Source organism: Ursus arctos, unplaced genomic scaffold, assembly GCF_023065955.2.
Source record: "Ursus arctos isolate Adak ecotype North America unplaced genomic scaffold, UrsArc2.0 scaffold_11, whole genome shotgun sequence".
Classification (NCBI taxonomy): domain Eukaryota; kingdom Metazoa; phylum Chordata; class Mammalia; order Carnivora; family Ursidae; genus Ursus; species Ursus arctos.
In genome coordinates this window covers 67,340,960-67,354,670 of record NW_026622775.1, presented here as the reverse complement: position 1 = coordinate 67,354,670, position 13,711 = coordinate 67,340,960, and the positions used below count along the sequence as shown (strand labels likewise).

At 44.1% G+C, this 13,711-nt stretch overlaps 1 protein-coding gene across 1 annotated transcript in view; it reads left to right on the top strand.

Annotated features, from left to right (window-relative positions):
- DOCK5 (dedicator of cytokinesis 5) overlaps positions 1 to 13,711 on the top strand; it is a 210,770-nt gene that overhangs the window by 97,442 nt on the left and 99,617 nt on the right. The window contains exons 6-11 of the mRNA XM_026518974.4: positions 1,650 to 1,798; positions 4,297 to 4,432; positions 6,013 to 6,170; positions 7,336 to 7,417; positions 9,719 to 9,848; positions 12,777 to 12,849. Coding sequence (XP_026374759.2) covers positions 1,650 to 1,798; positions 4,297 to 4,432; positions 6,013 to 6,170; positions 7,336 to 7,417; positions 9,719 to 9,848; positions 12,777 to 12,849 — 728 coding nt within the window. The remainder of the gene's footprint in view (positions 1 to 1,649; positions 1,799 to 4,296; positions 4,433 to 6,012; positions 6,171 to 7,335; positions 7,418 to 9,718; positions 9,849 to 12,776; positions 12,850 to 13,711) is intronic.

Sequence of the window (13,711 nt, the reverse complement as noted above, 5' to 3'; positions counted from 1 at the left end):
ATTTCAGTATCTTGATTGTCCTTGATAACTTGGGCAGGAATCTGCCCCAGGGATTGTTGTAGAAGAAGATCACAGAAGAGCGCACTCCGCCGCTGTCCACAACTCCTTCGTGTGTGTGTGTGTGTGTGTGTGTGTGTGTGTGTGTGTGGAGGGGTTTCATTATTACTATAGCAGATGATGATATTTCCTATAATTTAAAGTATATAGTTATATAAATATATCATGACTTTTCACCTGTAAATAAAAAAGAAGTGATTCATAGTATTTAAGGTGTAAGTGGAATTGTGCAGGTTTTTATTTTTAAAAACACATGTTTCAAAAGTGATACACAAAACAGTTTTTCTTGATGATTTTATCTCAGGCGTCTTCCTTTCCCCATGTACACCCGATCATATTGCCCCCATTTATTTTCCTTCTGGCAACTTTTCACAATTTAAAATTATCTTGTGTGTATAAAATGATTAGATATGTGTTATTTATGTAAACAGTATTGTATATGTTAGTGATATGATCTGTTATTTATATATATTAATCATTTAGATAAAACCAAGGTCAGAATGGGTTGGACATCAGATAGTTGGCTCTTAAAATGATACAAGTCCATATAATTAGTTGGTCATAAGTTAGTTTGGTTCACATATAGAAGTTCTTACTGAAGCCCAGAATAGTGGTGTAATTATTGTAGGTCTGACAATTTCCAGGATTGTCTAACAGTTTTATGAGGACTTTAAAATGATATTCTCCATTTCATTTTCCATTATCCTTTATCTCTGAAATTATAGTTCTTTCTCCATCCATAATTCATACATGTAGTACATTTTATGGAACATCTGCTCTGTACCAGCTCCTAGGGATACAAAAACGAACAAGCTCCTCGTCCTGTCCTGTAGAAGCTTACGTCTAGGAAGAGAGACAGGCCAGGATGGTCTGGGTTTTGAGTGCCAGGATGGGAGTAAATTCCAGGGCAGTGGGAGGGATAGCCAGCCCACAGTTAGGGTTTCAAGCAAGAGACTTCTAAGTTGAGAACAAAGAAGTAAGAATTAGCAACAGGTGGAGGTTGTGGTGTGTAAGGAGGTATGACATGGGGGTAAGTTTGGGGGAAGAGGAGAAAAGTGGTTCCAGGAGAGGAAGTACCATATGAAAAGGGTCTGGAGCACTCAGGAGAAATGGATGGACATAGCTTTTGCATGGAGGGAACATAGATTTTTGAGGTAGAGATTGGTGTAAAATGCAGCTGGGAATGTGGACAGAACCCAAAATAGGAAGGGGTTTACAATGTGATATGCTGTGTCTGCAGAGGAAATCCCTGGAGGGTTTAAAACAGAGGAGGGACATGGTTGAACTTAGGGTACATGGACAAGTTGCTATACTTATATGAGTTAGGTACAACCATCCATCCTACAGTAGCTCATCTGATTCTAAAGTTGGAATGGAAGACGGATGAGAATGGCCTAGAGCAAAGCCATCCCTATTTAAAAAAAAAAACAAAACCAAAAAACAAAAGCCCTTTGAAGTGCACAGCTTACCATATGGGAAAATTAATTGCTTAAGTAACACCTTATAAAGTAAGAGTCAAGTCAAAAGATGGCTCCTTCCTCCATCACACTTTTATTTTTTGTTCTTTCCTCCACCTCATTTTCCCATCCTAGAGCAACAAGGTCACACTCTTTCGCCAGCTACAGCAGATGACGTATTGCCTGATTGAGTGGCGGTCCCAGATCCTGTCTGGAACCCTCCCCAAGGACGAACTGGCAGAGCTCAAGAAAAAGGTCACAGCCAAAATCGATCATGGAAACAGGTACACCAGGGATGATTTCACTGAGAACTTGGAAAGAGATGGGCGCATTCATGCTAAGGGCATGGATGGCCATCATTTTTGATCTTGGAATTGTCAAAGAATGATGCTTACTGCTCTGTTTTTGCGTTGGAGAACTTTTAATTTTGTTGGGAAAATGTGGCAGTCCCTTGCATAGGCCATACCCTGTGTGGGATCTCTGGGTCAAGGAGATGACAGACAATCAGGGAAGATGGGACTTCGCCGCCAAACAAGACTGAAAGGGACAGGGCATCTGAAGTCACATTTTCTGAGGCCTGCATCAATCTCAGTTTTTATTCCAACAGTGGATTTTAAATCAGCATCAGACTCATTCTGTCTTTCTCTTCATGTGCCCTAACTGGGACCATGGTGTGTAGTGTATGAAAACCAAATTTACAAGAAGAGTAAAACATATTTTTAGCCTGTTGATTATGTCTCCAGTAACCTCTAAAGAGTTAATCACTTCATTAATCTTGTGATTAGCTCAAGTAGATATATAGGTTCTAGACATTACTGCCCTTTAGAAAGTGAGAAATCAGTCAGCTCATCAGTTACCAGTGGCCTGGGTTGCATCCCTCCTGACCAGCTCCCTTTAAAAGCCTGGATTGGTTCCTTAGTTTTGTTGATGCTCTGTTTGACATTTCATTTGGTTTTCTAAATTTCTTCAAGTTGTGCATATGTGATTTTTTTTTTCCCCTTCTCCCTTTGCCTCAGGACTCTTCTGACACCTGGTAAAATACAGCTCATTATCCTACTCACTTAAATATTATAGATTCTGACAACTGTATTCAGAAATAGCTGGAGTGAATACAGATACAAGATTCAGATTCAACCATTATTTGAAATCTCCTATGTACCCTTCACATACATTACTTGATTATAACCCATTTTATGGTTAAAGAAATAGACCAAGTGAGGTGAAGTGATTTATTTCCAAGTTACAGAGATCATAATTGGGGAAGTTGGAATTTGAACCCCAAACTTACGATTCTATGTTTAGTGGTCCCTTCTTAGGGTTAAGAATGAACTGTTCCCTCCCTTGTCACCTGTCCATTCATAGGACTATAACCACAGGTTATATTGCTAGTCACGCACTGGGATATTTCTTCAAAAACAGCTATGGTCGGCTAAGTCGGGGCCCTCCTTGCACCTCTGCTGCCCCTGTATTTTTGAGACTTGTCACAGTATTACATGGGCCTAGAGGGTTCTGATCTTCAGCAGAGGATGTTAATGTCCCACAGACAGACATGCCTGCCATCCCACAAGCCTTTAGAAGCAGCCTAAGAAATGAAGCTGCCTCATTAGTGTGTCAGTGCCCAGTCTCGGAGCTGCCAGCAAGACCCTATAGCTCCTGCGTCTGGTGGCCTGTGGGTCTGGCTGCCATGGAAAGGAACCTGCCAGATTAAATCAGTTGATGGAGATGCTACAAAACAGGGAGAGGAGGGTAATTAGACATTTTTACTTTCTTCCCACAGACTTGGTACATTTCACTATTATCCCTCTGCTTTCTTGCTTTTTGACATCCCTGCTCCCAAATTGCTGGTTCCTGGAATGTACGCTGGGCATTCAGATAGCAGTATCCTGTTTCCACCACAGTCCCCAACATCTTGGAACTAAGCACATTTTTTTTCTACTTCTTTGTGCACATTGGGCATAAGAGCCTGGGTAGGGATTGTGCCCTGCATAGATCACATGGCTCTCAGTTTTCCTGTGTAACACTCAGAGCTACGACTTAACACAGCTGGGCGTGTTCTTGCGCCGGTTACTGCGATAAGACCTGCCATGGATGGAGAGTGTACTATATACTAGACACTGCGTTACGTGCTTTACGTGTTATCTCATTAAATTCTCGCAACAACCCTGAAGGGTAGGGAATATTTACAGATGGGGAAGTCAGGGCTTTGCAAAATTAAGTAAATTACCTGGAGTCCTCTTGCCAGCATGTATTCAAGCCAAGATTCAAATCCCGATCTGAGTAACAGCAGAGCCCATGCTGTGAGATAGGTTATGAGATTCCACCAGCCAGGACCTACTTCACCGATCACATTTAAGACAGTCTTGAATTAAAGGCTGTCCTCAACATTGAACTTTTAAGGAAATCAGGCAAAGCCACCAGATATTTGTGCACTGGCCTATCAATGCCAAACAATAGAAGATCAGGGGAAGAGGCATTGGTCAAAGGAATCTGGTCAGAAGCAGTGATGGTTTTGCCTTTTCTGTGGAGTTTCTGCGAAACAAATTACTTTGCATATCATATGAGTTTGGTTAACATTACCATACGTTTTCATAACTTATTTACAACAAGTTATGTGGAAAGGAGGCAGAAATCAAAAAGAGAAAAGCCACGGAGGTGTTCTTAACTTGACCGGTCCAGCACCCAACTTTCTAACCATGAATCCTCTGGGTTCTTTCCTGGGGACTCCTCAGGAAAGGGTCTGTTCTTAATGAGGAGAACTTGCTGATGACTCCTTTCTTTCTAGAATGCTTGGGTTAGATCTGGTAGTGAGAGATGACAACGGGAACATCTTGGACCCAGATGAAACCAGCACCATTGCCCTCTTCAAGGCGCATGAAGTGGCCTCAAAAAGGATTGAGGAAAAGATCCAAGAAGAAAAGGTACACTTCCTCCAATGTGCAGATTTGGGTCACTGAGATTCCATTTTTGCTTTTGTTTTTAATGAGAGAAAGGGAGTCCTTGATAACAAGAGGTAGAAATGTTTAGAAAATCATTCGTTGCCTCATTGAAAAGCAAAACATAACAAAAAAAATGAGGCAGTGATATGCCTTCTGATACAGAAAGATTGCAAAGATATGCATTAATAGAAAAAGAGCTAGATTCAGAACAGTGTGTACAAAACACTAGTCTTTGTGTTTCAAAAAGGGATATACATACCTCTGTGTTTGCATATGCGTAGACTAATTCAGAAAAGATAGACAAGAAATTGATAATTACTTGTTGCCTCTAGGAAGGAGAACTGGGTGGGAGAGAACCTTTACACTGTGTAACCTTCTGTATTTGGTATACATAATACAGTTTCCAAACTAAATAAAATAATATTTAAAACTAAAGCATTTGAAAGGTTTTAAAAGTAACAATTGGACATTAAATAAAAATTAGAAAAGTACAGAGAAAGAGAACAAGAAAAATTCCCCACACGTGATGGCACAGACCCAGCTGTATTGATATCTTGGTATATATTCTTCCAGTCTTCTGTCCTAATGAGTAAAGGCTTCTGTTCATGTAGTTTTAGTTTTGTTTCTTAAGCACAGTTGTGATAATTAATTGTGTTTCTGGGTCCAGTGGCTAACCACACTTGAGAGTGAAGCCTTTCCAGTGGACTCTCTTATTTGCAATGAAATCTGTTCCCAAAAAGAGGGATAATGGATCATGATTTTTGTGCCTCTGGCGTTCATTCAGAAGCCATGTGACAGATGAGAAATTCCTGAAGCTATTAAGCCAGGAGTTGTCATTTTTAGACAGCACTTACTGAATTCGCTGGGCTCAAGGCCCTGAACAGGACAGTCTTTTTTTTTTTTTTTTTCCAAGATTTATTTACTTACTTGAGAGAGAGAGTGTGAGAGAGAGTGCACATGCACAGGGTGGGGGAGGGGTGAGGGCAAGGGAAAGAGAATCTCAAGCAGACTCCCTGCTGAGCACAGAGCCTGACATGGGGCTCGATCTCACAACCCCGAGATCATGACCTGAGCCGAAATCAGGAGTCAGACGCTTAACTGACTGAACCACCCAGGGGCCCCATGAACAGGAGGACAGTCTTTTTTTTTTTTTTTTTTTTTTAAAGATTTTATTTATTCATTTGACAGATATAGAGACAGCCAGCGAGAGAGGGAACACAAGCAGGGGGAGTGGGAGAGGAAGAAGCAGGCTTCCAGCGGAGGGGCCTGATGTGGGGCTCGATCCTAGAACACTGGGATCACGCCCTGAGCTGAAGGCAGACGCTTAACGACTGAGCCACCCAGGCGCCCCGAGGAGGAGGAGGACAGTCTTGATCGTCCAAATCATAGCGATTGTATTTTGCGCACTTGATCATCTGGCCGCATATACACACTTTCTTCTCAGTCGGTGCTTCTGCCCTCAGGTGGCAATTATATTTGTCCCCTATTTGCCGGCCTGTGTCTTTGCCATTATTCCCCATTTGCTGAAACCAAGAGGCTTGTCTCTTTTCCTCTGTATTCAGTCAGTTCTTCAGAACCTGGACTTGCGGGGCCAGTCTGTCTTCAGTGCCGTCCACACCTACGGCCTCTATGTGAACTTCAAGAACTTTGTCTGCAACATTGGGGAAGACGCCGAGTTGTTCATGGCCCTCTATGACCCGGACCAGTCCACCTTCATCAGGTAGTGAGTCCCAGGCCGTCTGCTGTTGCCCCTGCAGAAATAACCCAGCCTTCACCTGCCACCCACCGGAGGAGCCCTTTGCTCGGTGTGAGAACGGGAGATAGAAAAGGGGGTAGGATTGCTAAGTGGTAGAAAATCAAATCCTGCGGGCTACAGAGCCTTTCTGTATGGCTGCTGGAAACGTGCAGTGACAGTTTGTGTACTCCCTCGGTCTTAGAATCCCATAAAACTCATCAGAACATGGAGACGGGGACAAAGCGTTCAAAAGACCATCGGGGATGGGGTAAGGGAGGAATGCGTCAGCAGAGCACAGAGGATTTTGGGGCAGTGAAACGACTGTGTATGATTCCATAATGGTGGATGTGTGTCATCCTACATTTGTCCAGATCAGTAGAATGTAGAATGCAAGCACCAAGAGTGAACCCTAAGGTCAGCTGTGGACTCTGGGGGTAATGAGGTATCAGTGTAGGTCCTTCAGTTGTAACAGATGTACCAGGGTGCTGGGGGATGCCGATAGTGGACGAGGCTGTGGGGGGACATATGGAAGCTCTGGCCCTTCCACTCAGCTTTGTTGTCAGCCTTAAACTGCTCTAAAAAATAAAGTCTGCAAAAAAAAATTTTTTAAGACTATAGAGAATGGTAGTAGTCTTCGTTCGACTCTTCAGTCATGCTACTACTTAGCTGAGCAGCTAAGAAAACAGATTTATTTTTGAGCAGATGGTTAAAAGTAGTTACTGACAAATTGTTTATTTCTATAATAGAAATTGTATCTGAGTGTGGTGGAGTAGATTCCAGGGGATGGACTTGGAATGATTATTTTAAAATTATATTCCTGATTCAGCAAAGCTGAAACTTTTATGCAAAGAATTCGAAGTGGAGAAAAGACGCCAGGCGGCATCTGGTAGAATTTGCTGTGTCTGGCCCGTCCTGAGTAGTTTGTCTTGGGTCCGCCCCGGGCGTGCCTCACAGAGCGGGGCTGTGGCGCGCCCACTTCTGCAAAGCCGGGAGACCGGGGAGCCGCCACTTGGGTGCTACATTCTCACTGGCCTGATAAATTCGACGGAGCTTTTGGGGGCCCTCCTTGTACCCTGTGAAGTCTGTGCCAAGGGCAGCTCCATTGCCAGTTAGCCCTTCGTTACAGATAATTTTTTTTTTCCTTCACCAGTGAGAATTACCTGATTCGTTGGGGCAGTAATGGGATGCCCAAGGAAATAGAGAAGCTTAATAACCTTCAAGCGGTTTTTACTGTAAGTCCTACCTTACGTTTAATCATTTTCCATGCTTATGATATTAGCAGATGCACATGGTAAGTATGTGGAAAACCTCAGAAATGGAAAGCTGAAAAGAAAAATCACCATAATCCTCCCAGCAGGAATAACCACTTGTTGATTCAGCAGTGTTTATTGAGCACCTGTTAGATGCCAGCTACACAGCTGTGAACACACCAGAAAAAACATCCCTGGTCGAGGAGCTGTTATGCAAAATGGGAGACAGTAAGAAATAATGATCACATATATGAGTACATTGCATAGAATGTTAGAAGTCATAAGTACTTTGAGGGGGTGGAGGTTGGGGGCTGGGGAAGGAGTGCTGTTTTAAAGAGGTGGGTTGGGGCAGACCTTCGTGAGAAGGGGCCTTTTGGGCAAGAGCTTGAAGTTGACAAGAGAGTGAGCAATGCTGGTAAAGAGAAGAGCATTCCAGATCAAGGTTAACAGTTCAGGCAAAGACAGGGATCTCGACTTTTTTGTTTGCTCATATTTTAATGGACTTTACCCTGTACTCCTCCTCTTCTCTAAGGAAGGAGGAGTGCTGCTCTCTATGGGTCAAGAGCAAGGGGATTTATTGGCTTATAGCCTGGGGCATGGTGACTCTTTTTCTTGGTCTAGAATTTCCTTGGGGTTCTCTCACTATTTTATGACATCGGTGCTTGAAATGCCCTAGAGCACTGCCACCTGCTCTCCACTAGGCCTGCAAGAGACACTCTCTTCATTCTCTGCATCCTTTCCTTAAGCCCACACACATATTTTACCTCCTTACTCTCTTACCACTCATACAGCAAGGAAAACAGAGTCTAAGGGAAAGCGCCAAAGAACGTGATGTGGAGCAGGGAGCAGTGGACCCAGTACAGGCTAATCACCATAATAATCATATCATAATCACCATCATTCTTTCTTTTCTCATTATTATTCATTCCTCTGGTTAACATCCAGTTTCTGGAACAAGCGCGGTATGATTACTGCTTATGTGCTGACCCACCTGTGTCTTTACCACCTGGTAAACACTGAGAAAGATCTTGAACTCTTCCTGAAACCTCTCTTCCTGAGTTCACAGATACATGGATTTTCTCCTAACACCAAAAGGCATTTATCAGTCAATGTGTACATTGAAAAAAACACACTAAAAAAGGAATTATTGAATTTTTGGTCCATCTTCTGGTCGATAGCATTTTAGAAAAGCTGCATTTCATCCCCTTTCCCCCACCCCCCTGCCAATGAGGATCTTCTTGGGATACAAATGTCGTGTCCAGCCTTTTCAGTTAAATAAAATGCGGTGACCACTTCCTTGATCATTCTACAAAAACTTCTTTTACAAATTATTGTACCTTAATAAACAGTATCCGTGTGCCACAATTTATGTAACTAGTCACCCGGAGTCTTTATCTTTCTGTTATTAACAGAAGCCTCACAAAGCCTAGAGCAGAAATTCAGGGTTGACACTATCATTGCTATGTATTCCTATCTTGGAGACCTGAGTTAACTAAATTATAGAGGATGGATTTGGAATGACTATTTAGAAAGTAATTCTTGATTCAGTAAGGAGACAGCTGTTTCATGAAAGGAATTTGAGATGCAATTAAATTATTTCTGATGTTAAAGAGAATGAGATATGTGAGCTCATTCATGGGTTTACTCACCCGTCCTTAAGAATACAAACAAGTGCATAACACAAACCACAAAAAACCAGAGACATCTCATCTACACCTCTTTCATTAATCAACATACACCCAGAAGCTCTCAATGAATACCTCTCATAAAACAGATGAATGATTACAGAAACCAGCACATGTAAATTTGTCTGTTATAGTTGCCTCACAGGATTATTTGGAAGATGAAATGAAATATCTTCAGCATGAGTAGATCCCCAGTAAATGTCAGCATCATGCAAGCTTTGATTTCATTTAACACTGAAATGAATCAGGTGCCCAGCCACGTCCTGCCAGAATATAAAGCAGCAATGACAGGTGTCCCGATTTTTAAATACCCTGCTTAAATTGATAAATTAGAGACTTTAGGTTGAATATGATCTGATTTCTTGATTTGAAGTAGGAACTGGGAAATCAAACAAATTCCTTCCTTTTTTGAGTACAGTCATTTTCCTCTGATGCCCTGGTAGTTCTTGGGTGGGTGTGGGGGAGGGAGGAGTCATTCTGATACTCCAGCATTGGCAGATAGGCTCTGAACGGTGTCCTGTTGTTGAGTGAAAAGAGAAACAAGGGTGACGGGGTGATGCAGCATGATCTCCTTTTTGCCTGCTCTCTGCCCCTTTAGGACCTCAGTAGCACAGACCTCATCCGGCCCCGCATCAGCCTCGTGTGCCAGATTGTCCGGGTGGGCCACATGGAGCTGAAGGAGGGCAAAAAGCACACCTGTGGGCTCCGAAGACCTTTTGGAGTAGCAGGTACAGAAAACCCCGAGACGAATGTAAATGGTGCAGCCACTGTAAAGGACAGCACGGCAGGGCCTCCGACAATTAAACATCAAACTTACGATCCAGGAATCCCACTTTTGGGTGTCTGCCCAAAAGAACTGGAAGCAAAAGGTGTCAGGATGCTTGTACACCTGGGTTTAGAGCAGCCTTATTCACACTAGCCAAAAGGTGGAAGCAACCCAGGAGTCCATGGATGGATACATGGATAAAGAAAATGTGTTCTGTCCATACAGTGGAATATCATTCAGCCTGAGAAAGGAAGGAAATTCTACAATGTGGATGAACCTTGAGGATGTTGTATAAACTGAAATAAGCCAGGCACAAAAAGATAAACACTGCGTGATCCCACTTATATGAGGTACCCAGGGTGGTCAGATTCATAGAGATAAAGTAGAGTGGGGCTTGTCAGGGGCTGGGGGAGGGGGAGATGGGGGGGTTAGTGTTTAAGGGGGACAGAGTTTCAGTTTGGGAAGATGGAAAAGTTCTGGAGAAGGATGGTGCTGATGGCCGCACAGCCTCGTGAATGTACTGAATGCTGCTGTATGTTGAAGAATCGTTAAAACAGCAGGTTTTACCCCCGCCACATGCACACAATTGAAAATAGGAGGAAGGGAAACCCAGAGACAGTGCAAGATGAATTTGGTTGTCAGCGTGAGTATCGGACACACAGCGTTTACTGCCTGAGGCTACCAGTTATCTTTTCTCCGAGGTTCTGTGTCCTCACCTAGACCCTGCCTCCTTTGTTTCTCCCTTGGTGACCCTCACAGTGCCTTGTGCACAGTAGGACTGTAGGAAAGCCTCAGTTGTGACTCCTGGCATTCTCCCTGCCTGTAGGCTGTGTATTGATTTCAGCCCAATAAAATTCTCTCTGGAAAGCGGCTTGCCTGTCTCAGAGATTCACTCTTCAAAGGCAACATTGGGTTCGTAACCTCTTTCAAGGAGAGTCCTTGGCTTAAATCACGCCCCACAACCTCCCATGAGCCCCTGCATTTTCTTCAGTAGTTTCTTAAATTAAGGTAATAAATTCCTGGTCATACGTTGACGTTTTGGTCACTAAGGAGTTTTGAAAGCTATCAATAAAATGCCATAATTCTCCTGGAACAAATGGCCAGAAAATGTCAGCAGGACTGACCTTGTGGGTTGTGTGGGTAGCGAGGCTTCCTCTCCGTGAGACTGAGTATATTGTCATTCCGTGACCAACCTTGCACTTCTGCTTGGTGCTCAAGGGCTGCTGGTCTCTGAGGAGGGCACAGTGTTACTCCTGAGAGATAATTAAAATGAAATCGCAGAAAAGGCAAGGAACCCTGGCCTAGCACAATTTAGCCATCTATATGACAATCCACCGAACTAAGAATTTAGGGCATTTTTTTAAAAGATTTTATTTATTTATTTGACAGAGAGACAGCCAGCGAGAGAGGGAACACAAGCAGGGGGAGTGGGAGAGTAAGAAGCAGGCTCCCAGCAGAGGAGCCCTATGCGGGCCTCGATCCCAGCACCCTGGGATCACACCTTGAGCCGAAGACAGACACTTAACGACTAAGCCACCCAGGCGCCCCAAATTTAGGGCATGTTTAAGTCACTGTCATTCAAAATGGGCCAAAGAGATTTGAACATCAAGCTTTTGCTTGTTTTTCTGTTTCGGGGTGTGTGTGTGTGTGTGTGTGTGTGTGTACGGAGAGAACAGTAATGTACTCTAAGCCTCAATGCCAAGCATTGATCAACAGAGATCTTGAGTAACTACATGACGGCATTGACAAATGAACCGCCCCTTGGAAGAGGGGGTGCGCCAGACACGGATTTTTCAGTATTTTTTTTTTTTTTGGTACAGTGTTTTGCAGAGGTCTCTTAAGGGCTAACAGCAAGCTGATGGGCCACTTTTACAGCATCCTTTCACCAACATTATTATTTCCCAAGACTTACCCACTGGTTTAGGTCACTTTGAGGAGGCATTTCTGTCCTTATCCTTTAGTTTTTCATAGGAGAAATGTCTCCTATCTCAGTACTTCTTCTAATCTCCAAACAGGTTATCTGGGGAGTGGATGGTGAGTGTGTGTTTTATGGCCAGACTATAATTCATTAACCCAGGGCTTGCCTCTTGGCTGTGGGCCCTGCCTGGTCTGAACAGCTGTAGGGTGGCCCACTTAGTTCTCCGGGCAGCAGGGCATTGTTGGCTTAAAGTGATTTGGCCCCATAATCGCTGTTGGGTTCATACCCTGGCTTCACCACTTAAAACTTCTGATCTGGGACAAGTTACCAACCTTTCCTGTGCTGGGTGTCCTTATCTCTTAAAGCAGGCGAATAATAGTATTGGTACAAGTAAGATAATAGACGCAGTAGGCACAGGACCGTGCTGTGTTCGTCGCTCCTCTTGTGCAGGAAGAAGCAAATCATTGCGTGATTTTCTGTTCTGCACTGCTGGCGCCCTTGCTTCCCGCTGTGTCTGCGGAAGCCAGGTGCCACCGTGTTGAGTCCGAGAGACGGTTGACCCCTTCGAGTCTTGAGTTTCTCTCTCAGGTCTTCATTCTGTTGACACTCCAGACAAAAATATGTGTGCTCTGTGTCTTTGAATGCAGGCTTGCTAAAAAAAAAAAAAACAACAAAAACCAAAAAAAATCTGGTTTCCGACTTCTCAAGAATTTAGCACTTGGTTGTGTAGAATTTTAAAAAGCGGGTGGTCTGCCCGATCAATCTGAGAAAAATCCAGACCACTGCCCGCACTCCTGATGACTTGTTCTGCAGACTGGGCACCGGAAATCATTACTGGTGAAGATCTACATGTCCCCATGTGGTATCTTTCTTCTCTGGTGTCCTGTGTTTGCAGATACTGTAGTTTTCCATAGTCACTTACTGAAGCCTGAAGCAATTAAGTTCTTTAATCAAGTTTTATCTTTTTCCTAGTGATGGATATTACTGATATCATACACGGGAAGGTGGATGATGAAGAAAAGCAGCATTTTATTCCCTTTCAACAGTAAGTACTTGGGCATTTATCCCGGGTGACTTGAGACCTGGATCAGTGCTTTGAATGATCTGTTAACACAGAACCAGGTGCTGGGAACCATTTGCTCAGTTACAGAAGGAAAGCCTGGTCAGCTGGAAGATTGGGAGGTAGAAGCTCACGGAAGACTTCATTCAAGGTCCTTTATATTGGGGTCACATGTAGGAGGGTGAGCCTGACGTTTCTGATTCTACAGAAGGGACTAATGGAATAGAAGGGGCAAATCTGTATCTGCACCAGAAACCAGAGAATGGTGCCCCATGGGTGTCAGAAGGGCCAAAGTCTGTTTGTCCTCTGTTGTCTGGAACAGGTATTACAGAGGACAAGGCATCATGTAGGACAGCTCGGGGCTTCTCCGGAGATCTTGCCAGAATGTAAAACGTGGTCTGGTAGGTATGGAGGCTGTGGCTAATAGGCTTCCAGCTGCTGCTGCTGCTGGGCCAGGGACCATGCTTTGAGTAAAAGGAGTTTAGGAGGTTTGAGAGTGAGGGCTGACTGATAATGCCTGGGCTCCTGCTGGCGGATGGAAAGCCAGCCTGGGAGGACGTGGAAGGATTCCCTGAAGAGCTCTGCTAAGGCCTCCCCACTGAGCTTCAGGAGCTGGGGTCCCATGTGGGCCCCTTGGGGAGTCGGGGCCAGCAGATGTGAACCCACATGGCTCTGAAGAAGTGTATGTGTGAACATCGTGGCTCTAGCAATCGTGCTCGCCGTACCGGGGGCGCGGGCGGTGGTGGCCTTGAGGAGGCCGCCGACGATGATGGAACAGAGTTCTAACAGGCGGTCGTGTCAGTGAGGGAAGGTGACTGTCTCAGGCAGCCTGCAGCTGCCAGAGCAG